Source organism: Heliangelus exortis, chromosome Z (assembly GCF_036169615.1).
Source record: "Heliangelus exortis chromosome Z, bHelExo1.hap1, whole genome shotgun sequence".
Taxonomy (NCBI): Eukaryota; Metazoa; Chordata; class Aves; order Apodiformes; family Trochilidae; genus Heliangelus; species Heliangelus exortis.
In genome coordinates this window covers 68,145,110-68,165,824 of record NC_092454.1, presented here as the reverse complement: position 1 = coordinate 68,165,824, position 20,715 = coordinate 68,145,110, and the positions used below count along the sequence as shown (strand labels likewise).

Here is a 20,715-nt window from a genome sequence, read left to right as displayed (position 1 = left end):
CATATGCTTGAAGGTTCATGCAGTTCAAATTTATTTAACATTTGGCATCTCAGAGTATGGTCCTCTGGAGATTTAGGAGAAAAAAGGTATGATGGTAAAGGTAATTTAAAATTTCAACCATTCATTCATTCATTCAGAATGCAGAGGAGTTTAACCCATGCCCTTTTTAAGAAAATTAATATTAACTAGTAAAAATTAAATTACTTTGTTTTACTATTTTCAGTATATTTATTTAGGATGTTTTCTTACTCTTTGAACTGGTTATTACTCAACATTTAGATTGAAAATACTAATCATAGAGCCATTGAATCATAGAATGGCTGGGGTTGGAAGGCACCTTAAAGATCATCTAGTTCTGACCTCCCTGCATGGACAGGGACACCTTCTGCTTTTATGTGTCTATGACCAAAAAGCAATTATAATCAGTCAGGAAAAAAAAAAAAAAGAAAAAAAAAAAGTTTATCTTATTAATGTAGGATTTTTTTTCAGCAAGAAGGCATTGTAAAAGACTATGATTAGTTAGAAATTGTGTCATGCATCAGTATACTTATTATTGTGCCCCTCTGATAACCTCTAAGCTTTGTACTTTGAACTGAAAAAAAATGCAAAATCTAAAGAAAATCAATGAAAGTATGCTGAACATGTGCTTAACAAGCCATATAGAGAAAGCAGCAAGCAAAATGAGAAAGTAATTATTAAAAGATTTATTGTTCTTGGAAGATTAGAAATCTGCTTGCATAGACATAATTAATATATGAGACTACATACACATACTCCACAAACTACAACACTCTGATATAGAGACTTGTCCTTTTTATCTTCATGATTTTAGCTTTTATTTATTTATTTATTTATTAAGTACTAATTGCATTTAGAATAAGCTTCTACACATTAATGTCTTATTTTTTGGGGTTCAGTGGGACACATCTGAAACGTAATGATGTGCACAAGTGTAACTTCTGTAGGGCTGTGCTCTAGAATAGGCTGATGATGTAAGCTTGAACAGAAATGTGTACATGGATAGTTTCTCAAAATGCTATAACCACCTAGCCAATTATATGTGGGGAATGTGTTCTGACATTCCTGTCATTCTGTTAATTTTTATCTGTTGTAAATTAATGTTTTCTTAGAGAGTGCAATTTTCACTAATGTGATGTTCTGAATGGATGTTGTTGCTGTGAACATCTGTCACACTTTTGGTTTGTAATTGAAAACATAAACTAGTGGGCAGAGTCTCAGAAGCATTAAACTTATAGCTCTTTTGAATTTAAGTCATTCTCAGTGCTTATTGTCAGTAAATTATGCTGTGGAAATAAGTTATTTTCTGCTTTGTTGTTGTTGTTTGGTTTGTTTGTTTGTTTGTTTAAAGTGGGTGAATAATTATGACATTGCCTGTTCTATAAGTGAAGAATAGCACCTTTCTGTCTAAATGGCAAGGTTAAAAATAACATCTTTCATATTGCATTTACAAATGTTTTCACACACAAACTTGCACATCATGCTTTCCAACTAATAACTACCATCTTTAAAGTGAGATTGGAAAAAAAAAAATCACACACATACATAATTACCACAGTTGGAAAAAACCTCTAAGACCATCCAAATGCCAACATCCCCCCATATATAAAATGCATGAATCAGTACCTGTATCACCCACTTAAAGCATGTCCCAAAGTGCCTCATCGACACAGTTTTTAAATACCTCCAGGGATGGTGACTCCACCACCTCCTTGAGCAGCCCATTCCAATGCCTAACTACTCTTTCAGTGAAGAATTTCTTCCACAGATGTAGTCTAAACCTCCCCTGCTGCAACTTCAGGCCATTTTCTCTGGTCCTATAATTGTTCACTAGAGAAAAGAGCCCAACACCCACCTCCCTACAACCTCCTTTACAGATAGCTGTAGAGAGCAATAAGGTCTCCTCTCAGCCTCCTCTTCTCCAAACTAAACATTCCCAGTCCCTTCAGAATGTCCTCACAGGGCTTGCTTGTTCCCCAGACCCTTCTATAAAGTGTTTCCTTTTGGTAGGAGGTACGCTACAGATAGTACTATTTTTAAAAAGTAAAATAAAATTATATATATATATATATAAAAGACTTCTAATGCATAATGTTAAATGGGCAGCCATTAGACCTCAGTTGAAAAGACTTTGATTTATAGGTATGTATAGTCATTGCAAACTTAACAAATTTTGTCTCACTGTTGAACTTTTAGGTATCCTACCATGCAGTTAGTTAAAAAAAACAACCTGTTCATAAGACCCTTTTTGGAATCAGCTTGAAGTTAATATGCTAAAAAGGTACTCAGTGGAATAGTAATACTTGGTTTAGTGGATGGTAACTGCTGGCCCAGATGATCCTGTATTCAGAAAGTCACCCAAAGGCAAAGCAAAGATCTCCTCAGTCTACTGTCTTGACATGTAGTGATTACTCAGGGATACTGTATGTGTCACTCTGTACATGATAGGCATGTTTGATTAATACATATTTCCTCAGTGGTATAAAAGTTAGAATGTCTGTTATCTTTAATAGGAGAGCAAGATTTAACTTCTCTGTCTCCCGTCTTCTCTTACATTAAAAAATAATGTTGTGATTAATGAGTAGTGACATGCTTCATATTTTTTCTTGTTCATAAAAATTTGTGCTGGCAAGTTATCTGAACTAAGTGAAGGGTATATTTCAGAGGGCTAGTGGAATATTAAGGTTTACATAAAGGATTTATTTTTTTAATGAACATGTATAAATGACTGAAATTATTATGGTAGTTATTATGTATGCATATATACTTCTCTTTTTCTTTTTTTCCCCTCTCTCAGGACCATGCCTTCCTAATCCATGCCATAATGGTGGGATATGTGAAATTAGTGAAGCGTACCGAGGCGACACATTCATAGGATATGTTTGTAAATGTCCACAGGGATTTAATGGAATTCACTGCCAGCACAGTAAGTTCCACATGGTAACTTTTATTGCATTTATAGATAGGAGACATTTTATTGCTTGCAGTGTTGAGGATTAACATCAGATCTGGTTTTGAGGTATTATTAGTCTTTGGTCTTTATGTATGTTATGAGCAAGCTGATACTACTGAATGCTACTATAGCTCAGAAAATTACCTCACTTCCAACACAACAGTGCATAATTTTCACATGTATTCTAAAGCAAGGTAAGAAAAAGTACCCACACTTGGAGCCACACAGGTTTAATGGAAAAGCATATTTGGAATAGTAGGTATCACTTACCTTGGAACTGCTGGGGAGGTTATCTTGATTAATGCTAAATGAAAGTCCAAAGAATAATTGAAAAGAAATTAGTTAATAATTACATCTGCTAGTGGAACTTCTTCATCTTTCTTTGGCTATGCTTTTATAAATTGTGAAGAAATGTTTTGAATCACAATGCATAAACTCAAGGGTAGAAATTACATACTTAAATTGGATGTACATTTAATCCTATTTAATATACAATATCTGGGCCTCTTCCCAATAGTTAGTGTTCATTTGGAGAGCTATTCCTGGTTTTAGGTCAGCCTGGGGACAGGAGGCCAGTACCTAGTCTTAAAGAGTATAGTTACAGAACTGACAAGTAGCCACGTGAGAATAAAAAAACCATGATATTTTGATAGTACTTTCCTCAAAATGTTCAAGGCCAAGTGGAATGAGGCCTTGAGCAGCCTCATCCAGTGGAAGGTGTCCCTGCCCAGAAAGGGGGATTGGAACTAGATGATGATCTTTAAAGTCTCTTCCAACCCAAACCATTCTAAGGTTCTGTGAACTCTGGGTGGGGGCCAGGGGGAATTATATAGTAGGATCATCAACCAAAAATTTTAAGTACATAGGAGTTGCATTTTTCATTCTCATACTGACAATTACAGGTCCATATTTCTCCAATTATTTTCATCAGAAATTATGTGTGATCAAAACCAATTAGTGAGACCTTTTCATGTTCATCTGCAAGCAATAGATCAGGTCATGTCATGACATATAAAAGTAACACTCATAATCTCTTGGTCTCTTAAGTAGAAGCTGGTTTGCTGGGGTTTTTTTGGGTTTTTTTCCCATATGGAAAACTCATTTAGAATGAGTTCTTGCCTACAGAGAAACTTGTAGGCAGAATTTGTGCAATCAAGCATAGCATGGTTCTTAAAATCTCATGTTATGCATTTGAAAGTCAAGCCTTATTCAGTTAAAAGGTTAAAAACTCAAAGAAACAGTCAAGAATCCACTTCCATTTGCATATAAAAGAAAAATCCACTCATTAAAATCAGAGTGAATACATGCTGGATCCAGTCTACCTTAATTAAGTTCTCCGTTTTGATACTTGTGTATAATTTGAAGTGTCAGGAACCAATATAGTCCATCTGAAACAGGTAGTTCTATTTTTTTTTCCCTTATATACTCAATAGAAAGTGTGTCGAAATATTTGAATATGCATATTAAAGTTCATTAACTTTGGCTATACTCCCTCTCTCAGTTAATTACACAGCTAACATAGGCAGTCCCACTAACTTTATCTGCTTAAATTATGTGTCTATCTCTTCCATTGGGAACATAGAAATCTTGTTTATTAGCTACTCCTTTGGGATCTGTTCTGTACAGAACTAATTCTGGAGATGGTGAAGCTGACTACCACCAAAAGTCATACTGATTGTCTTTTTTTTCAATTGTCATATCATTAGAGCACTCAGTCAAGACAGAGGTCTGAGTTCATAGTGTAATTTTGATGGCAAAGGATAATGACTGCCAGCCTTCAAACACTATAGCCATGAGGTCAGGAATCTCAAAACCAGGAATCAAGATTATATCAGGCTGTAACTCAAAGGTTATACCAACTTACAAATTGTACCAGGACTACATCATGAGTGCAGTACTCTGGGGCTCCTGACCCTGCTCCTTGTAGTTATTTTACTTGAGTCTTCCACCTGATAATTGAAGTAAAAGCCACTGGAGAGTGGAAAGACTGTACTGTACCTTTGCCTTCATGAGTGCTGTTATGTCAAAATTCAGGCAGAACACTTCTGAGTGCTTTTAGCACTCATAGGGAGAAGCTCATATGAATGTATCCTCATATGGTCAAATGTTCTCAGGCACACTCCACCATAAGAACAGTCACAAAGTCAACATGTCTCACACAAGGTTTATGCTTCCACTAAATGTCAAAGTGGTGACCTTCGTAAAGAATGCAGTGAAGTGAGTAACACCAGAAATTTTAATCAAGCAACATGGATGCTTAGCAAGTGCTGCCTGAAAAATAACATATCTTGTTACCTAATTCATGATAAAAATATATGGCAATGCAGTATGGAGTGATTCATTGTAGTGATTTGATACTTTTAAAAAAAATTATTCAAATATGTAACAGCTAGCTAATGATCCTGATAATCATCAAAGTGTATTTATACTAACCTTGGAATAACATAGAGCTCTCAAACTGGTAATCCAGATATACTGTCAGGAGATTAGAACCCAAGAAGACAGCTAAAAAGGTCTGAGATAAGGCAAGTTTATGTGAACAGTTAGACTTCAGGGAACAATAATATTCAGTCCTTTTCAGATAATCTGATGTGATAATAAATCATATACAACATATAGGTGTTCAGGGGCTCTCTAGGGATATCAGTTATGAGATGCAGCAGAGAAGACCTCTGCAATCAGGAAGAAGTATGTGACTTCCAATGGTAGATTTAATATAACTCTTTTATATGATAACCCTCTAGCTCAGTTCACAAAGTTGCTTCACAAAGTTTAGCAGTATAGTTCTAAACTATAAATCATTAATAAAAATTGTCAAAGTAGTTCTAATGAAAGATAAATAAAAATAACCTCATTGCAAGATACATATCTTCAGATAAACTGCTCAGATTTCGAAAAAACCCACACTGTAATTCTCTAGTACAAGGTTTTGTATCTTGAATTTCATTCATGCCTAATATTCTGTTGCTAAACCAATTTAGCTAGGTGATTGATTTTGCAGTCAAGATAAATTCCCAAAGCTGGTATTCTGTCACTCATATCAAAAATATCTTGTCAATATCTCTGAGATTCCTTCATCTTTCACCCATGAAAATAATGAATACAGAAATTAAAAAAGAGATCATTAGAAATGTCACTGATATTACATCCAAGACTTAGTGTAAAAAACTGATATTAATTGGCAATGTTTGTCTGAAAGGATTGAGCTAAAAAAGCAAATAAGCTTCCCAGTTTCAGGGCTCATAATTCAACCAATATTTGAATAACGAAATCTGCCCTAGCTAGAAAACTGGGCAGATTTTTGCTGTGATACCCAACAAAAACATGTTCTTTATATATTCCTCTATTCTTTAAGAGGCATTTATTTATCTGCTTGTGTGAAGATTCTTCCCAAACCTTATCCAGGTTGCAATTTGTCATACTGTTAAGGAATGGCAGTATACCTTTCAAACGTGTCATTAACAGTATGCATCAATAAGGAGAGACGAGTTGTTTCCAAAAATTACCTTGAGGCAAACCAAGTCTTCTTACAGTGAGAAAGCATCTCTTCCAGAACTATTAAGTTCTGGAAAATATCATATAACTCATGCCCAGGAAGAGTAGGTTGTACTCTGTTGTGCTAATAGCCTTTCTTAGGAGCAGCAAATTGTTTTGGTCAGGATAACTTACACATACTTTCACATATGAAAGTATGTGAAAGATATGTAATATGTTGCCTTGTCATTCACCACAAATAAGCATGTAATCATTGAGTGTGTTATAATTTCCTTTTCTTTAAGCATGGACTTCAAAAAAGTCAATTTCAAAAAAACTTTCCATCTTTTGTTAAAAAAGGTCTTCTGCTATTCATGAACAAGCATTTGTTGTTAAACCACTACCACCATTCATTCTTCATATGAGAAGTGAAAATGCTGGACAAACACTTGCTATTCAGCTACTAATACCTTCATCTACATACAGAGGGATTACACTGTCACCTATTAATTAAAACTTAGAAATACAGATCTGCAAAACAAGACAAAACCTATGGAAATACTCAGAAGACTGAAATGGACAGTTTTTTTAAAAAAGGGGAAAAAAATTACATAAGGTTGAGAGTTTAAACAACATGCATTATTATGAATATCTAACAGTTTGCCTGATGAAGAAAATAGGAAATTAAGGCATTAGTAATATGACAATGTGTAGTTTACTACTTTCCACTCAGCTAACAGAAATGGCAGAGAATTAACCTGAAAAAATCAAGTTTGAAACAATAGAGTTCAGATTTAAGTGTTTGATTTGTATATAGTTTTATATTTGGAAGATCATTAACTCCGTCAGCCAACACTAAATGCCTTACACTCCAGGAAGAAAAAAGGTTATTAATCACGTTTGATAATGTAAGCAAGGCCCTTCCAAGTGTTTGTACAGAGTTCTCTGCTTTCTACCTCCCCATTATAGATGGTCTGTGGCATTCACATTTGCTCCACTAATGTATTGGAGAAATGCACAGATGGGGGCCACGTGGCAGAGCATCAGCTCACATTTTGATAGTACATTGAGGCATCATCCCAACTACCCATAGGGTAGCTTTTCTGCAGCTGGAAAGGCCAGTGGCCATGCATTTCTATCCAGCTGACATGATGCATAATCTACATCTTCAGCTCTATCTGCAAATTAAAATTCTAGTAACTTTTCCAGCTACTAGGAAAAACATTTGTGAAGAAGCTGTAAAGCATCCTGTGGCATAGTTTTCTTTTTTTATGTTACAAAGAGCTCTTCCTAAGACTTTTCTGGCTGCAGTTTGCTGGTAGGGCACTACACAAACCAATTCCCCACAGGTGGCTTTCATGCAGCTGTCTTGCTTTGGAGGCTAAAGCCAATTTTATCTTTCACAGATTCAGCTTGTTCCAAACCAGTGGGCCTCCTAGCTGAGTTGGGAAATTTAATGTGCTAGGGTAGATGCAGTTGCACCATACCACTTCAACCCATACTTCTGCTGATTAAGTCTCACTATGGCTTTTCCTGTTTGGGTTTAGGGAGTTCTAAATCTAACCCAACCTATTTTGTGTAGGCATTGCACTGAAATTAGCTCTATGCATCATTTTCACAGATTGGACTACAAAAAGGCTACATAATGTAGTAGCAATAAGCTGCACAGTATAGTAGTAATAAGCTACATGTATGTCTTAGGAAACTCATACCTCTGATTATTGTTGAACTGAAGTCTGCTCCTGTGTCTGACCAGTTCCTCGGGTAAGAAATGAAGATAGGTATGCTGTTGCTCATTTGGAAATCTTCTGGAGTGTCACATAATTAAAATGAAAGGGGGACATTTCAAAGACATCTAAGAGAGATCACTAATAAAGAAATAAGGAACTCACCAATAAAGGCTATTGGGAGAAAAAGTCAATAAAATATTGTTCCTAAAACAGAAACTGTGAAAGAAGGCAAATAGTGGAGCACAAACATGATAAAACCAGTAGGTGTGGCAGCACAGAAAATGTTTGCCCCATTCACAGAAATCCAGGAAAAGTTTTGTGTGAAACTGATCAGAAAAAAAATCCTCTAATAGGTTGTGTGCATCAGTTGAAAAGAGGTAAAGGTTTGCTGATGAGCCTTCTTACAACAAATGTGAGGTAAGAATCATAGAATGGTTTGGGTTGGAAGGGACCTTAAAATCATTTATTTCCAACCCACCTTCATGGGCAGGAACACCTCCCACTAGACCAAGTTGCACAAGGCCTCAATCAACCTGGCCTTAGACACTTCCAGGGAAAGAGTATCAACAGCCTCCCAAAATGTGCCAGTATTTTACTAGCTTCATGGTGAAGAATTTTTCCTAATATCTAAAATAAATCTGTCCCCTTTCAGTTTAAAACCATTACCCCTTGTCCTATCAGTACCCTCTCTGGTGAAAAGCCCCTCCCCAGCTTTCCTGCAGATCCCTTTCACACAGCAGCCTTACAGAAGGCTGCTGTAAGAATGAAGATTACTGAAAAATTGGGGGTCTACTGGAAGGGGGGGGCTTTTCCTTGAAATCCAAACAAACATCTTGGTTAGAGCACTGGGTGACTGAGATAAGATTGCCTGAAACCCCAAGAGAAAAAGCATTACATCTCAGGTAATAGACCAACACTGGGTACTTCACACGAAGGGTCAAGACATACCTGCACAAAAAGAAGAGGCATAACTTAACCCCCACTTGAAGATTTTATTTAATTCTCCAGTAGCCTGAAATTGGCTTAAAATTCCAAGTAGGAAGTACAATATCCCCTCCAACTTTATTTCACTCTTGTTGGCATTTTCTTACATTGCATTGTTTATTCTGCTCATTCATCCCTGCTTCCAATAGCTTGTTGTATAACTGACCTTAACAATTTCCTGATGCATTTAGTTTCATAGCTGAATTATGCTGTATATTGAAAAAAATTCCATTTTCAACTTTAAACCTGCTGTCTTTCAGCATCTCTAAATTCTTCTTTCTTTGTGTATCATAAGACTAGTAGGAAAGCAGCTTTTAAATTATTTCTGTATGCCACTCATCTTCCTACTTATTTATTCCTATGAAAACAGTTGAAATTGTTTCCTTTCTGTTTGACATGAGAGTTTCTCCAGGACTTTTAAATGTTTTCTCCATGGTCTTCGCAGAACCTTTTTGTTCTGTGGTAAATTTTGTTGTGACTGTGACCTCTGCTGAAGACAAAGTTGTATTATTTGGCAGAAGACCATCATGCTACTTTCTATATCTTTTATGCAACATTTTGTTGGAAGATTCTTTTCAGTTTTTACTGGTTTAAGCAGAAGAGGATGTTCAACTGAGGCTTTTATTAAGCTTCTTTCTCTGTTACTTAAGTTCATTTTATGAGATGTCACAGTGAGAGGAAATAGATCTTCCCCATTGCTTTTGGGTTTTATGGGGATATTGAGCTGAGGAGTCGATTTCTTATGACTAATGCATTGACTGGAGTACACAGTGAAGGGTATGGTTAAGAAGATGTGGTTTTGTGGAATGGAAGACATTTAGGTGTAAATACCTATTATAAACATTTATATTCCATTGTAGGAAGGTAAATCTCTGTTCCCCTAGTTTCTGTCTTTCTTGAGAGTTGGTATTAGTTTAATATGAAACAAAACTACATTCCAGAAGTGCATAAGTTGATGTTTGATTGTCAAGGAAATTAAATTTGTTGATGTTCTGTGTTAAAAAGATAGCATATAGCATATAGCATAAAGATAGCATATAGCATATATTCTGCACATACAGGATCCTCTTGATGAGTTAAGAATAAATACTAAAGTTAAAAGGATCTCTTTGAATTCAGTAATAGTTATTGTAAGGTCAACATTACACAATCTCTCTTTTGTAATATAAATATATAATATGTCTTTACACTGAGTTTCTGCAGATGAGAATAATTGTTTATATTCCTGAAAACTTTGCACAAAAATACTTGCAATGAGTCTTGCTAATTCTGCATGAAAATGCTTTTACAAAAAAACCTCAGTTTCCTTTGTAGTCTCTCAATAGGCTGCTTTTTTTGAAAGTAATGTGTAAATGGTTTTACACGGCTTTGGGAAATAAGAATGAAGATGAATATGGATTATGCTGTTACATTTTTTGTAACAGATAACTACTGTAAAAAAATTATGAGTAGTTTCAAGACTGATTAGTTTCAACTTTCATGGGGGTTTTCTCTCCTTAGTCTATCATGCTAAAGTGAAGATTATATTTCTTAAATACAATGTCTCATACTTGAACATATTGGGTATTTCAGATAAAGGCATAATGATGCCCTCATCATTCAAACTCCAGGTTACATCAATAGAAGGCTTTCTTGAATAAGAGCAGCAACAGTTAATTCAGTATGTCTTGTTGTGTTATGCTCACACTTTACCTCTTAATACTGCATTATAGTTTAGCTATTATAATACTGTATTAGTAGTTTAGTTGTCTTCACGATTATGCATTCAAACAAGCAAAAACTACTATCTTTCATCTTGGTGTAAATTTTTATTTTGTTCTTTTTTGGGTTATCTTTCAGTCTTACAAAAGAAGAAGTGTTCATTTCAAGTCTGTTACAAAAAGTGATAGAGAATTGTTTTCTTCAATGGAAAAGGTCATTTTGTAATACCTACGTGCTATTCTCTCTTCTTCTTTTTAGAACCTGAGTTCAGAAAATAAGCATTTTTTTACTGCCTTGCTTCCTGTATTCCATTTTCAAATTCAATATCTTGGTTTTGGCAGCTTTCCAGAGTTGTGACAATTGTCCATTTTCTTTTTGTTTAGTCTTAATCTTCTCCATAGGAATACTCACAATGCTTTTTTGGCAAGGATTTCTTTTACATAGTAAGACTCTGCAAAGGACACTTTGAAAGGAGTAACTGTGGTTAGAAAACATAAACACATCTTGATTTTAGTGTCAATCCTTTAGATAATGCTACTGATATTATCTGATTTCTTTTATTATAAATTTTTACTTTTGCACTCTCAGTTTGACACTTTGAATGAGCCTAATCTCCATCATTTAATATAAATCCATTTTTCTAACAGTCATAGAATGGCTAGGATTGGAATCCTACCTCCCTGCATGGGCACGGACACCTCCCAATAGACCAGGCTGCTCAAGGCCTCAGTCTTGGAGGATCCTGCTCAAGGATATCACTCCTCAATATGCTGGGAGTGATACCCTTGGCTTTCTGTACAGTCATAAGACCTTTTCTTAAACTTTTGAAGATGGTCTCTTTGACAGAGGTTTGGTATGCTAAGTGACTTAAAGCATTGGGCTGTTCCCACTTACATAACTTCCCTTCAAGAACGGGCATCAAGAGGAAATTCTTAACCACATTATTACATGAGTGCAAAATTATTATAGTTGAATGTGTTAATATATGAAAGTCTGACCAGGTAGATGATACAGATTGTAGAATCACTGAATGGTTTGTGTTGGAAAGGACATTTAAAGATCAGATAGTTCCAAACCCCCTGCCACAGGCAGGGACACCTCCCACTACAACAGGTTGCTCCAAGCCCCATCCCACTTGTCCTTGAACAGCTTCAGGGATGGGGCATCCACAGCTTCCCTGGGCAACCTGTGCCAGTGTCTTACCACCCTCATAAAAAAAAAAAAACCCAGCTTCTTTCTTATGTCCAGTCTAAATTTACCCTCTCTCAGTTTAAAACCATTGCCACTTGACCAGTTACTAAAGACCCTGGGAAAATGTCTCTCCATCTTTTACTCTCCCTTTATATAAAGACTGTAATATTGTTGCCCTGAAACTGAATAGTCCAAACTTTCTTCACAGAAGAGGTGCTCCAGCCCTCTGACCATTCTTGCAATCTTCTTTTGGAAGAAGACCCACTCATAACAGGTCTGTGTTTTCTCATACTGGGGAGCTCAGCCCTGCATGTAACACTCCACGTGGGGTCTCACAAGAGTGAGGATGAAGAATCACTTCCCTTGAGCCACTGGTCACTTGCTTTATGAAGCTCAGGATGTGATTGGCCTTCTAGGCTGCAAGTGCTTACTGTTGGCTCATGTCCAGCTTTTCATCCACCAGCAATCCAATTCTTTTCTGTCAGTCTGCTTTCTAAAACCTCATCCCTTTGTCTGTATTGATATTAGGGACTTCCTGAATCCAGGTGCACAACCTTGCACTTGGCCCTGTTGAACTTCATGATAGGACCAGTCCTCCAGCATGTCCAGGTCCATCTGAAAGACCTCCCTTCCTTCAGCTACCCCTCTAGCCTTGGTGTCATCTGCAAGCATGCTGAGGTTCCACTCAATCCCAAACAAGACAGCAATCAATGAACAACAATAGAATTATCAATGGTTGGACGAAGAATATGGGAAAATGGGAGCTGAACAAAACATCTGTTCTCTGCTCCTTCTCCTCACTTTTTATGCCCATTTAGTCAGACACAAGAAATTGCAAGACTTTTTCAGCCATTGCGAAGGTTTAAGATCAAAAGAACCATGCTGCAGCTTTAAAGGAAGGATAGTGATCAGTCTGTGTTGCATTCACAGATTCATTACAGACACACCAGCATATTTCTGTAAGAAATATAATGAAGATAAATGAAATCTTGAAATGAAATATAATTATTTAATGAGACAAAACTTATCATTTAGAAATTCGTCACGCAGTGGCATGGTCTGATCTATCTGTGTAGGAAGCAGCTGTTAGAAAAAGATGTCTTGTAATGTAGATGTTTTTCTGGTTTTTCCCTTCTATAGTTCTGCTGCTGTAAGAACTACTGTGCTCAGCCATCTGTGCATGTAGATGTGTCAAGGATGTGGAATTAAAATACTGTATTTGTGTTAGGAACTTATGCTAGAATATGTCTGTATAGTTCCCTGTTATTACACAGAATATTGTATTTCCATTGTTTGCTGAAACAGTTGAAAATTCTATGACTGACTTTAATGTTTTGGAACTTGAGCAATTTACATGGCAAATTTTCTAAAAATTTAAAAAAGAAAAAAAATTCAGTCATGAGATGTTTTCCTTCTTCTTCACAGAAGCATTTTGAAGAAGCAAAGAACTTTTAAAAAGGAAGATCCAGAAATCTGTTCAGCACTCTAGCTAGTCTTTTGAAATTATAAGTAGTATTTATTTGAGATCAGTATGTTTATTTGCAAGTAAGTGGTACACAGAGGGGAGGGAAGGATATAGCATAAAACTCATTGCTTTTGTGTGCAAAACTTGAAACAACGGTACTTGCACTTGAAGCTCAATAAATTGAGATAATAGCCTAATAGTATACACCAATCTGAATTACAAATGCATTCCCTTTGTGTTCATAAAATATCTCAACCAAAACTCATGGTGCTGTCACATTTGCATTTGAATACCATGGATATTCTTCCAGCTTGCATTTATTCTGATGTGTTAAATAACATACGATTATTTCTGTAGAGAATATGGATGAGTGTTTTAGTTTGAATCAGGAGTACATTTTTAAAGAAAATCTCTTGATCATCTCCACTTTCTGAGCAGTCTCAGAGCAAGAACTGGATCCCTTTGAGATTAAAATAATCCAAGAGAAAACATTCTAGCAGTCTAAAATTCCTCATATATACATTAGGATTTGACATAAAAGATCCCAGTGGGTAAAAGGACATTCAGACTAGCCAGGAAGTCTAGAACTTGTACAAAGAAAACACCCCTGAGATATGTGTGGGGACATGCAGACATTGTGTCAGCTCTAATCATTAAAATCTGCTGCTACAATTCTGTTAGATCACAGGAATCACCGATGTAGACATAACTTTCCTGTGCCTGCATTTTTCACCAGGTTCAATGAAAACAGTGAATAGATATTGCTCTTTTTCTTTCCTTATGATTTTTTAACATCTTCAGCTCTATTGTCTCAAGAGACATTTGGGTTTCTGCAGTCTCATGATCTGGCCTGAATTTTGTTTAATGCTTGAGTGTGATTACGTGGTGCTGCCAAAATGGTGCCCATCTTACCTGAGAATATGCTCCTATCAGACTTCAGTATGAATCATCTTCCCAGGTTTGTCTGGAAGTGTGCAACATATCCACAGGAAGGGATTTCTGGTGTGATCAGATGACTGAGTGGGGCCACACAGATGCTAGGTCCTGGAGAAGTGGGAAGATGGGGTAGTAAAGAGGGATGTAAAAGCTGGAATTAGCAGCTCTTTGTTTCAAACAAATCAGAAGTAATACTGCAACTGATATACTCCCTCTTTGTGACTGTTCTTAATAAGAGAAAATAGACTCCTAAAACTTTCCAGAGGAGCTTATTCTTACTCTGACACTTCTATGCCCAACTGCATAGAGCTTCTGTGGGTAGTAGTTGCTATAATCTCAGAAGGACTTCTGATGGGATCTGTGTGTGGCCATGAATGAGCAAAAATTATAGAATTTAGGAACTACCCTCTTACAACAAGGCATTGGCAGTGAATTGATGTTCAATGGTCCAGGTGAGTGTGCACTACACCATAAAAGAATTTAAATTCCTGCTTACCTGCAAGTAATATATAGGCTTGTAATCTTCTCAGATTTCATTTTATCCTCAACACAAGTCAGTAAGGTGTCTGGTTCTGCAAATGTGTTCTATGTGATCCTTTCATGTAACTAGCAGATCTGTTATTCATACAGTCATTACTTTCATGTAGGTTTTTAGTTTATTTAAAATCTCAGTTCTCTTACAATAGCAGTAGTTTTCGTTGTTAGAGAGAAATTATTCTTTCTCATCCTTTCTATTTTCTGCATCAGTCATCCTTAGTATTTAAGGGATCTTCAGAACATTTCTGGAGTTATGCACTAAGATGAGGGAAAAAAAAAAGAAAAAAAGAATTGTTTCCTGAACCTAAAATTTAGACTTTGCAGTATTTATTTCTGGTTTCATTATTTCAGTAATCTAACAGAGAAAAAGCCTCCTCCCATTTCTCAGCAAAATTTAAAATCATTTACAAGAATTTTACCACTCATGTTTATAAGCTAAGGTACAGATACTTGTATCGACTGCAAGGCAGTTCCCTAAATGATAAACATAGATTTGGAAAATGTACAGATCGGTTGGATAGGCCTTATTTGGTGTGATCATCAAGCAAAGGTGACATTGCTTGGGCTAGCTTCCTTAAATATAAGTTCCAGTTCTGAAACATGTTTTTAGTGTAAAACAGACAGTGTAGGAATATGAGTCACAGAGAACGACTGGGGTTTGTGTGCCCTGAGATAATAGAGCTGCCAGTCAGCTGGAGACAGAAGTCACTGCCTTAAATATTTCCCTTCCTTGCTAGACAGTCATTGTTTATGTAAGGAAACTACTTCATACACTTTTTGCATCTTTTATTGGAGAGGGAGATGAAATCTTCCATTTTACCATTAAAGAGGAGACAAGGAAATAAATTACTGTAATCCAAAAGAGAAAATGATTGGTAAGTGCTTAGCAAATAAATGTATTTGCTACAGAGAATGAATACTGTATACATGGCATATGTACCGTATGCACGTATCACAGAATTGCAAAATTGTTTAAGTTGGAAAGGACCTCCTCTAGTACAACCCCCATACTCAAGAAGCATCACTCAGAGCAGATTGCCTAGGGCTGTGTCCATCCATGTTGTGATTTTCTCAGCTGGAGACTCCACAACCTCTCTTCAGTGACTGACCACTCTCACGGTCAGAAAGAGTGTTCAAATGGAGTTTCCTCTATGTTAAGTAGAGCTCATTGCCTCTTGTCTGGTCCATGGGCACCACTGAAGAGATTCTGGCTCTTTTGTTTTCATACTTTCCTATCAGCTATCTAATCACAAGGATGAGATTCCCTTGAGCCTCCCCTGCTGCAGACTGAGCAGATATTCCAGTCCTTTAGTCATCATGGTGCTGCACTGGACTGACAATAAAAAGTCTTTTTTTTTTGTACTGGAAAGCCCAGCACTGAACACAACACTTCAGATGCCCCATGTCTGAAAGTGTTTAAGGTCAGGTTGTGCTGGGCTTTGAGAAACCTGTCCCAGTGTCTGGGTCATTAATGAAGATGCTGAACCACGCTTGCCCCTATATTGACCCCTAGGATACACCCCCAGTGATTTGCCTCCAATTGGACTTTTTGCCCTTGATCAACAGCCTCTGGGTCCAGCCATTCAGACAGTTTTTAATCCACCTCACTTTCTACCTATCTAACCTGCACACACTGTCAGCATATCTATGAGTAAGTTTTGGGACAGTGTTAAAAGTGTTACTGAAACTGAAGTAAACAACATCTACTGCTCTCCCCCATGCACTGACCCAGTGGCCTCACTGTTTAAAACTATTACTTACCTTAGTCAGGCATGGTTTCTTCCTCATAAATCCATGCTGACTACTCTGCATCAACTGTCTTGTGTTGGGAAATACTTTCCAGAATGGTTTCTGCATCACCTTCCAGGGAATGAGGTGTCCAACTTGTAGATCTTTCTTTTTGCTCTTATGTTTGTGTACATATGTATAATCCTTATAAGACAAAGGATTACTATCATAATAGTTTAACACTGTGATTTGCTATAGTGAGCAACAGGTTCATGGTTAATCACATATTCAGCCATTCCTTGATTTATGAACCCTCCATGATTCTTCACTGATTCATAAATGTGCTTTTAATCTGGTGTGTGTCCCATATACGTAATTGTAACAAAATGTGGTACTCCACGGATGCTAGAGGGGGGAAAAAGAGAACTGTGCCATAAGATCTCCTATTTACTGTGTGGGATTATTTCTGTGCTTAAATCTAACAATAAGTTTCATAAGCAGTAAAACATGAAGATATTTATGAGAAGCTAGGAGTATGAATTTGAAAGGTATTAGCAAAATATGGAAATTACCTATATGAAGCACATTTATATACACAGTTATACAATGTAAGTGCACTGAAGTCCCTCAGACAACTTTTTACCAGAGCTTAAGTGTATCTATATTAGCCATAAAGGAATACTCTTCACTCTGTGTATATTAAATACAGACATGTGAACAAATTTAACCATCTGTTTTAGTCAACTTACAACACCCATCATCATATCCTGCACGATTTGTTGGTCTAATAACATTTTTTAAAATACATTCCATTACTCTACTCATGTGGAAAAGATCCATTACTGTAATCACTCTATTCTAAAGTGCATAAACAATGGCATTTGAAAGCATACAATTATTTTAGGATATGTGAGGGGAAGTACATTAATTTACACATCTGTGTTCAAACTTGCTTTAAAAATAATTGGACTTCTTATCATGAGCCCACCTATGCTATTTTACCAAATAATCTGTTTGGAGTTATAGTCTAATGCTGCATAGTTCAAGTTTACTCATGAAGGTGAGATTTTTTTTGAGCATTGATTGTAATAAAAAATGATTCACAAGTTGATTCACTTTTTAATAAGTTTTTTTTTCCTCAGCTGCAGTTAAATAATTAGCCAAATGCTTGTTATGTAAATAGCCAATTATTTTAATAAGGTCCATTGGAAATGATAGAAATTGTTGTCCTGAAGACATGCATCTACAGTGTCAAATTAAGTGGCAAGTTACTTAATGTGACGAAAGTTACCATACCAGTATACATTAAAAGTAATTAAAAATGCAAAATATGCTTAATTAGTAAAAAAACTTTTAAAGTATCAACTCTTTTAAAACTAATAAGAAAGGTCCTGGGAATGCAATTCCAAACCTATATTAAATTAATTCAGATGAAAAGACATTGAATATGCATTTAAACAGCTGTATAAAAGATCAGGAAATGCCAACATAGTTCAGTGTTGGAAGTATGACTCCACAGAGAAAATAATAGTAATAATAATAGTTGTATAGTGTCTATACAAAAGTTTAAAGTTTTGCACATTTTGATTTCATTGCATGATCTGAGCACTAGCTAGTTTTCCCATTTATTCTATAGGAGTTTTCAAAACAGAAATAGGGACTTAATATATCCTCACATTACACCAGTATGAAAATAAAGCCATATTACTGAGCATAGGAAGAAATGTACAGTTACAGTGGCAAATCTTCCTATATAGGCTTACCATATTTAGAATATTCTCAGTCATTTGGAGACAACAGTCACCTTCTCTGGAAGCTCCCATTAGGCTTTTATGAAATTAATTGTGATCTGGCTATTCTTTTACATAGTTTATAAAGAAAACAGTTGACAACTGCTTTTGGAGTTTAAAAATATAGAATTCATTAATATTTGGTCTCTTGCTCGAAAAGCTGCACATTACAAAATGTGCATAGCACATAAAGTGCTAAACTGTGTACATTAGAGTGATGCATAAACTTTGCAGTATTCATAGAGGCTGCCTCTGTAGGTTCCTAGCAATTCTTAATTTGAATAATAATTTTTTTCCTGACCTCAATTCAAGTGAGGAAGAACAGTGTTCAGCAAAATATTTCGTTGGGTCTTTTTCTTGATAATTTTTATTATTTTTTGTCTCATAGTTCTGTAGTTAAACTTAACGTTCTGAAAACTACACTTACATTCACTATAAACTTCATACAAGTAACATGAGAGCTTTTTTTTAAAAAAAATACATATAAATATATAAATATATAAAGAATACATTACAGAGGCATAATGAAAACAGTATCAACCAGGGCTTTGATCAAGCAGGGGGTGTCCCTGCTCATGCAGAAGGGCTAGATCTAGGTGGTCTTTAAGGTCCCTTCCAACCCTAACCATTCTATGATTCTATGGTAGTATAAAGAAGCCTAAGAGGTAAAAAAAATTGCTTTAAAAGTCAACCCTGTCATATTAGGAAGGATGCAGGAAGAGGCAGTTTCTGACAGAACAGACAGGAGGAACTGAACTCTTCAGAAAATTGTGTTTGTTATGTGTTTAGACATTGTTGGTTACGAGGGTACCTCAAACACCCATATAGTGAAGCCAAAAATTCTGAATTACATCTAGACATGATTTTTTTTTCCTTGTCCAGCTTATTTAGAATTCCTCTTTTGGGTTCAGAACAGAGCTTTAGTAACTCTCTTACGTAACTTACTCTCAATATGCTATCTGAAAACATACATAATGAATGCTTCAGAAAAAATTCTAATAGGCAGTTTTGAGATCGATTATTCTGAAAGCCATTTACCACAGCACATTGTACCAAATATTTGCAGGGGAAGGAAATTTTTATATAGAATAATGAGAATAGGGATAATACAATGTTTAGCCTCTAAAGCTGTGGGGGGGGAGGCTTGTACTTTTTTTGTCTCTAGTGTAAAGCTGTTTTCTGATCTTTTTGAACGTCAGATAATAAAGATGTGAATGACTTCACTGTGACATTGTAGTTGAAGTTTTCTGCAGATTATATGGCACAGCATTTTTAGAGCCTTCTGTGGTCAGGAAACTAGCTTTGAAAAACCAATCAAACCACTGAATTTTAGCAAATGTCTGCCCTGCATTGAATGTGAATTGAATAAATCCAGTTCAGATTTAATAATATACTCTGAATTCCCAGATTCCATGGGAATACCCTCAAACACTTTTAAAATCTGTCATACCAGGGATTCAGTAGTAATGTATTCATGCTTTTTTTTTTTTTCTAATTCTGGATAAAGCAAGGAATAGTTATAGCTGAAGTTACAGATTAATTTTTTTGTTTAAATTAATTACAGACAAAAACTTTTTCTGAAGCAGGTTAGAAACTTTCATAAACATAATTAAAATGAACTATTATCACAGGAATTATTTATATTTTCTGTATCTCTTAACCAAAAATTTAAGGTGATGTACCTGTGCTTGTAAACTTCATGGTGATGTTTATTTATTCTGTTTAAATAGAAAATTTTATTATTTTTTAGGAAAAAAATGAGGTTGTCTTCCTTAAGGACAATCCTACAACTTAGGATTGTTTTAATAAACTAAAGGGGTATGAAACTAATGTTTCATAACTTCTTTCTTTTAATATTTTATCAGAGGTCTTCTTCTCTTAAAGGAAATTTTTCCTTCTCTATGTGAACAGCTATGATCCTTCAAATTTTATCATTTAACTGAGTAGCTCACCAATCAAATAGGCATATTAAGTTGTATTGATTCTTGTGTCCAATTCTTTACCTAGTAAAACTGTACAATTTTATTCTTTTCCATGGAGCTTCACCATTAAATCTCTAGGATAAAACACAGTGCTTGAGCGAATTGGTACAAATCTGTAAAAAAAAAAAAAAAGATTGTGTCATCTGGCTTCCATGGCATTTGTTAGGAAAGTAATAACAAAAATCTGGATATCTGAAAGTTCATGTTAAATAATAATAAGGTATTA

At 35.7% G+C, this 20,715-nt stretch overlaps 1 protein-coding gene across 1 annotated transcript in view; it reads left to right on the top strand.

Annotated features, from left to right (window-relative positions):
* The window catches only part of EDIL3 (EGF like repeats and discoidin domains 3), a 227,626-nt gene that overhangs the window by 113,503 nt on the left and 93,408 nt on the right, over positions 1-20,715 (top strand). The window contains exon 4 of the mRNA XM_071730704.1: positions 2,816-2,944. Coding sequence (XP_071586805.1) covers positions 2,816-2,944 — 129 coding nt within the window. The remainder of the gene's footprint in view (positions 1-2,815; positions 2,945-20,715) is intronic.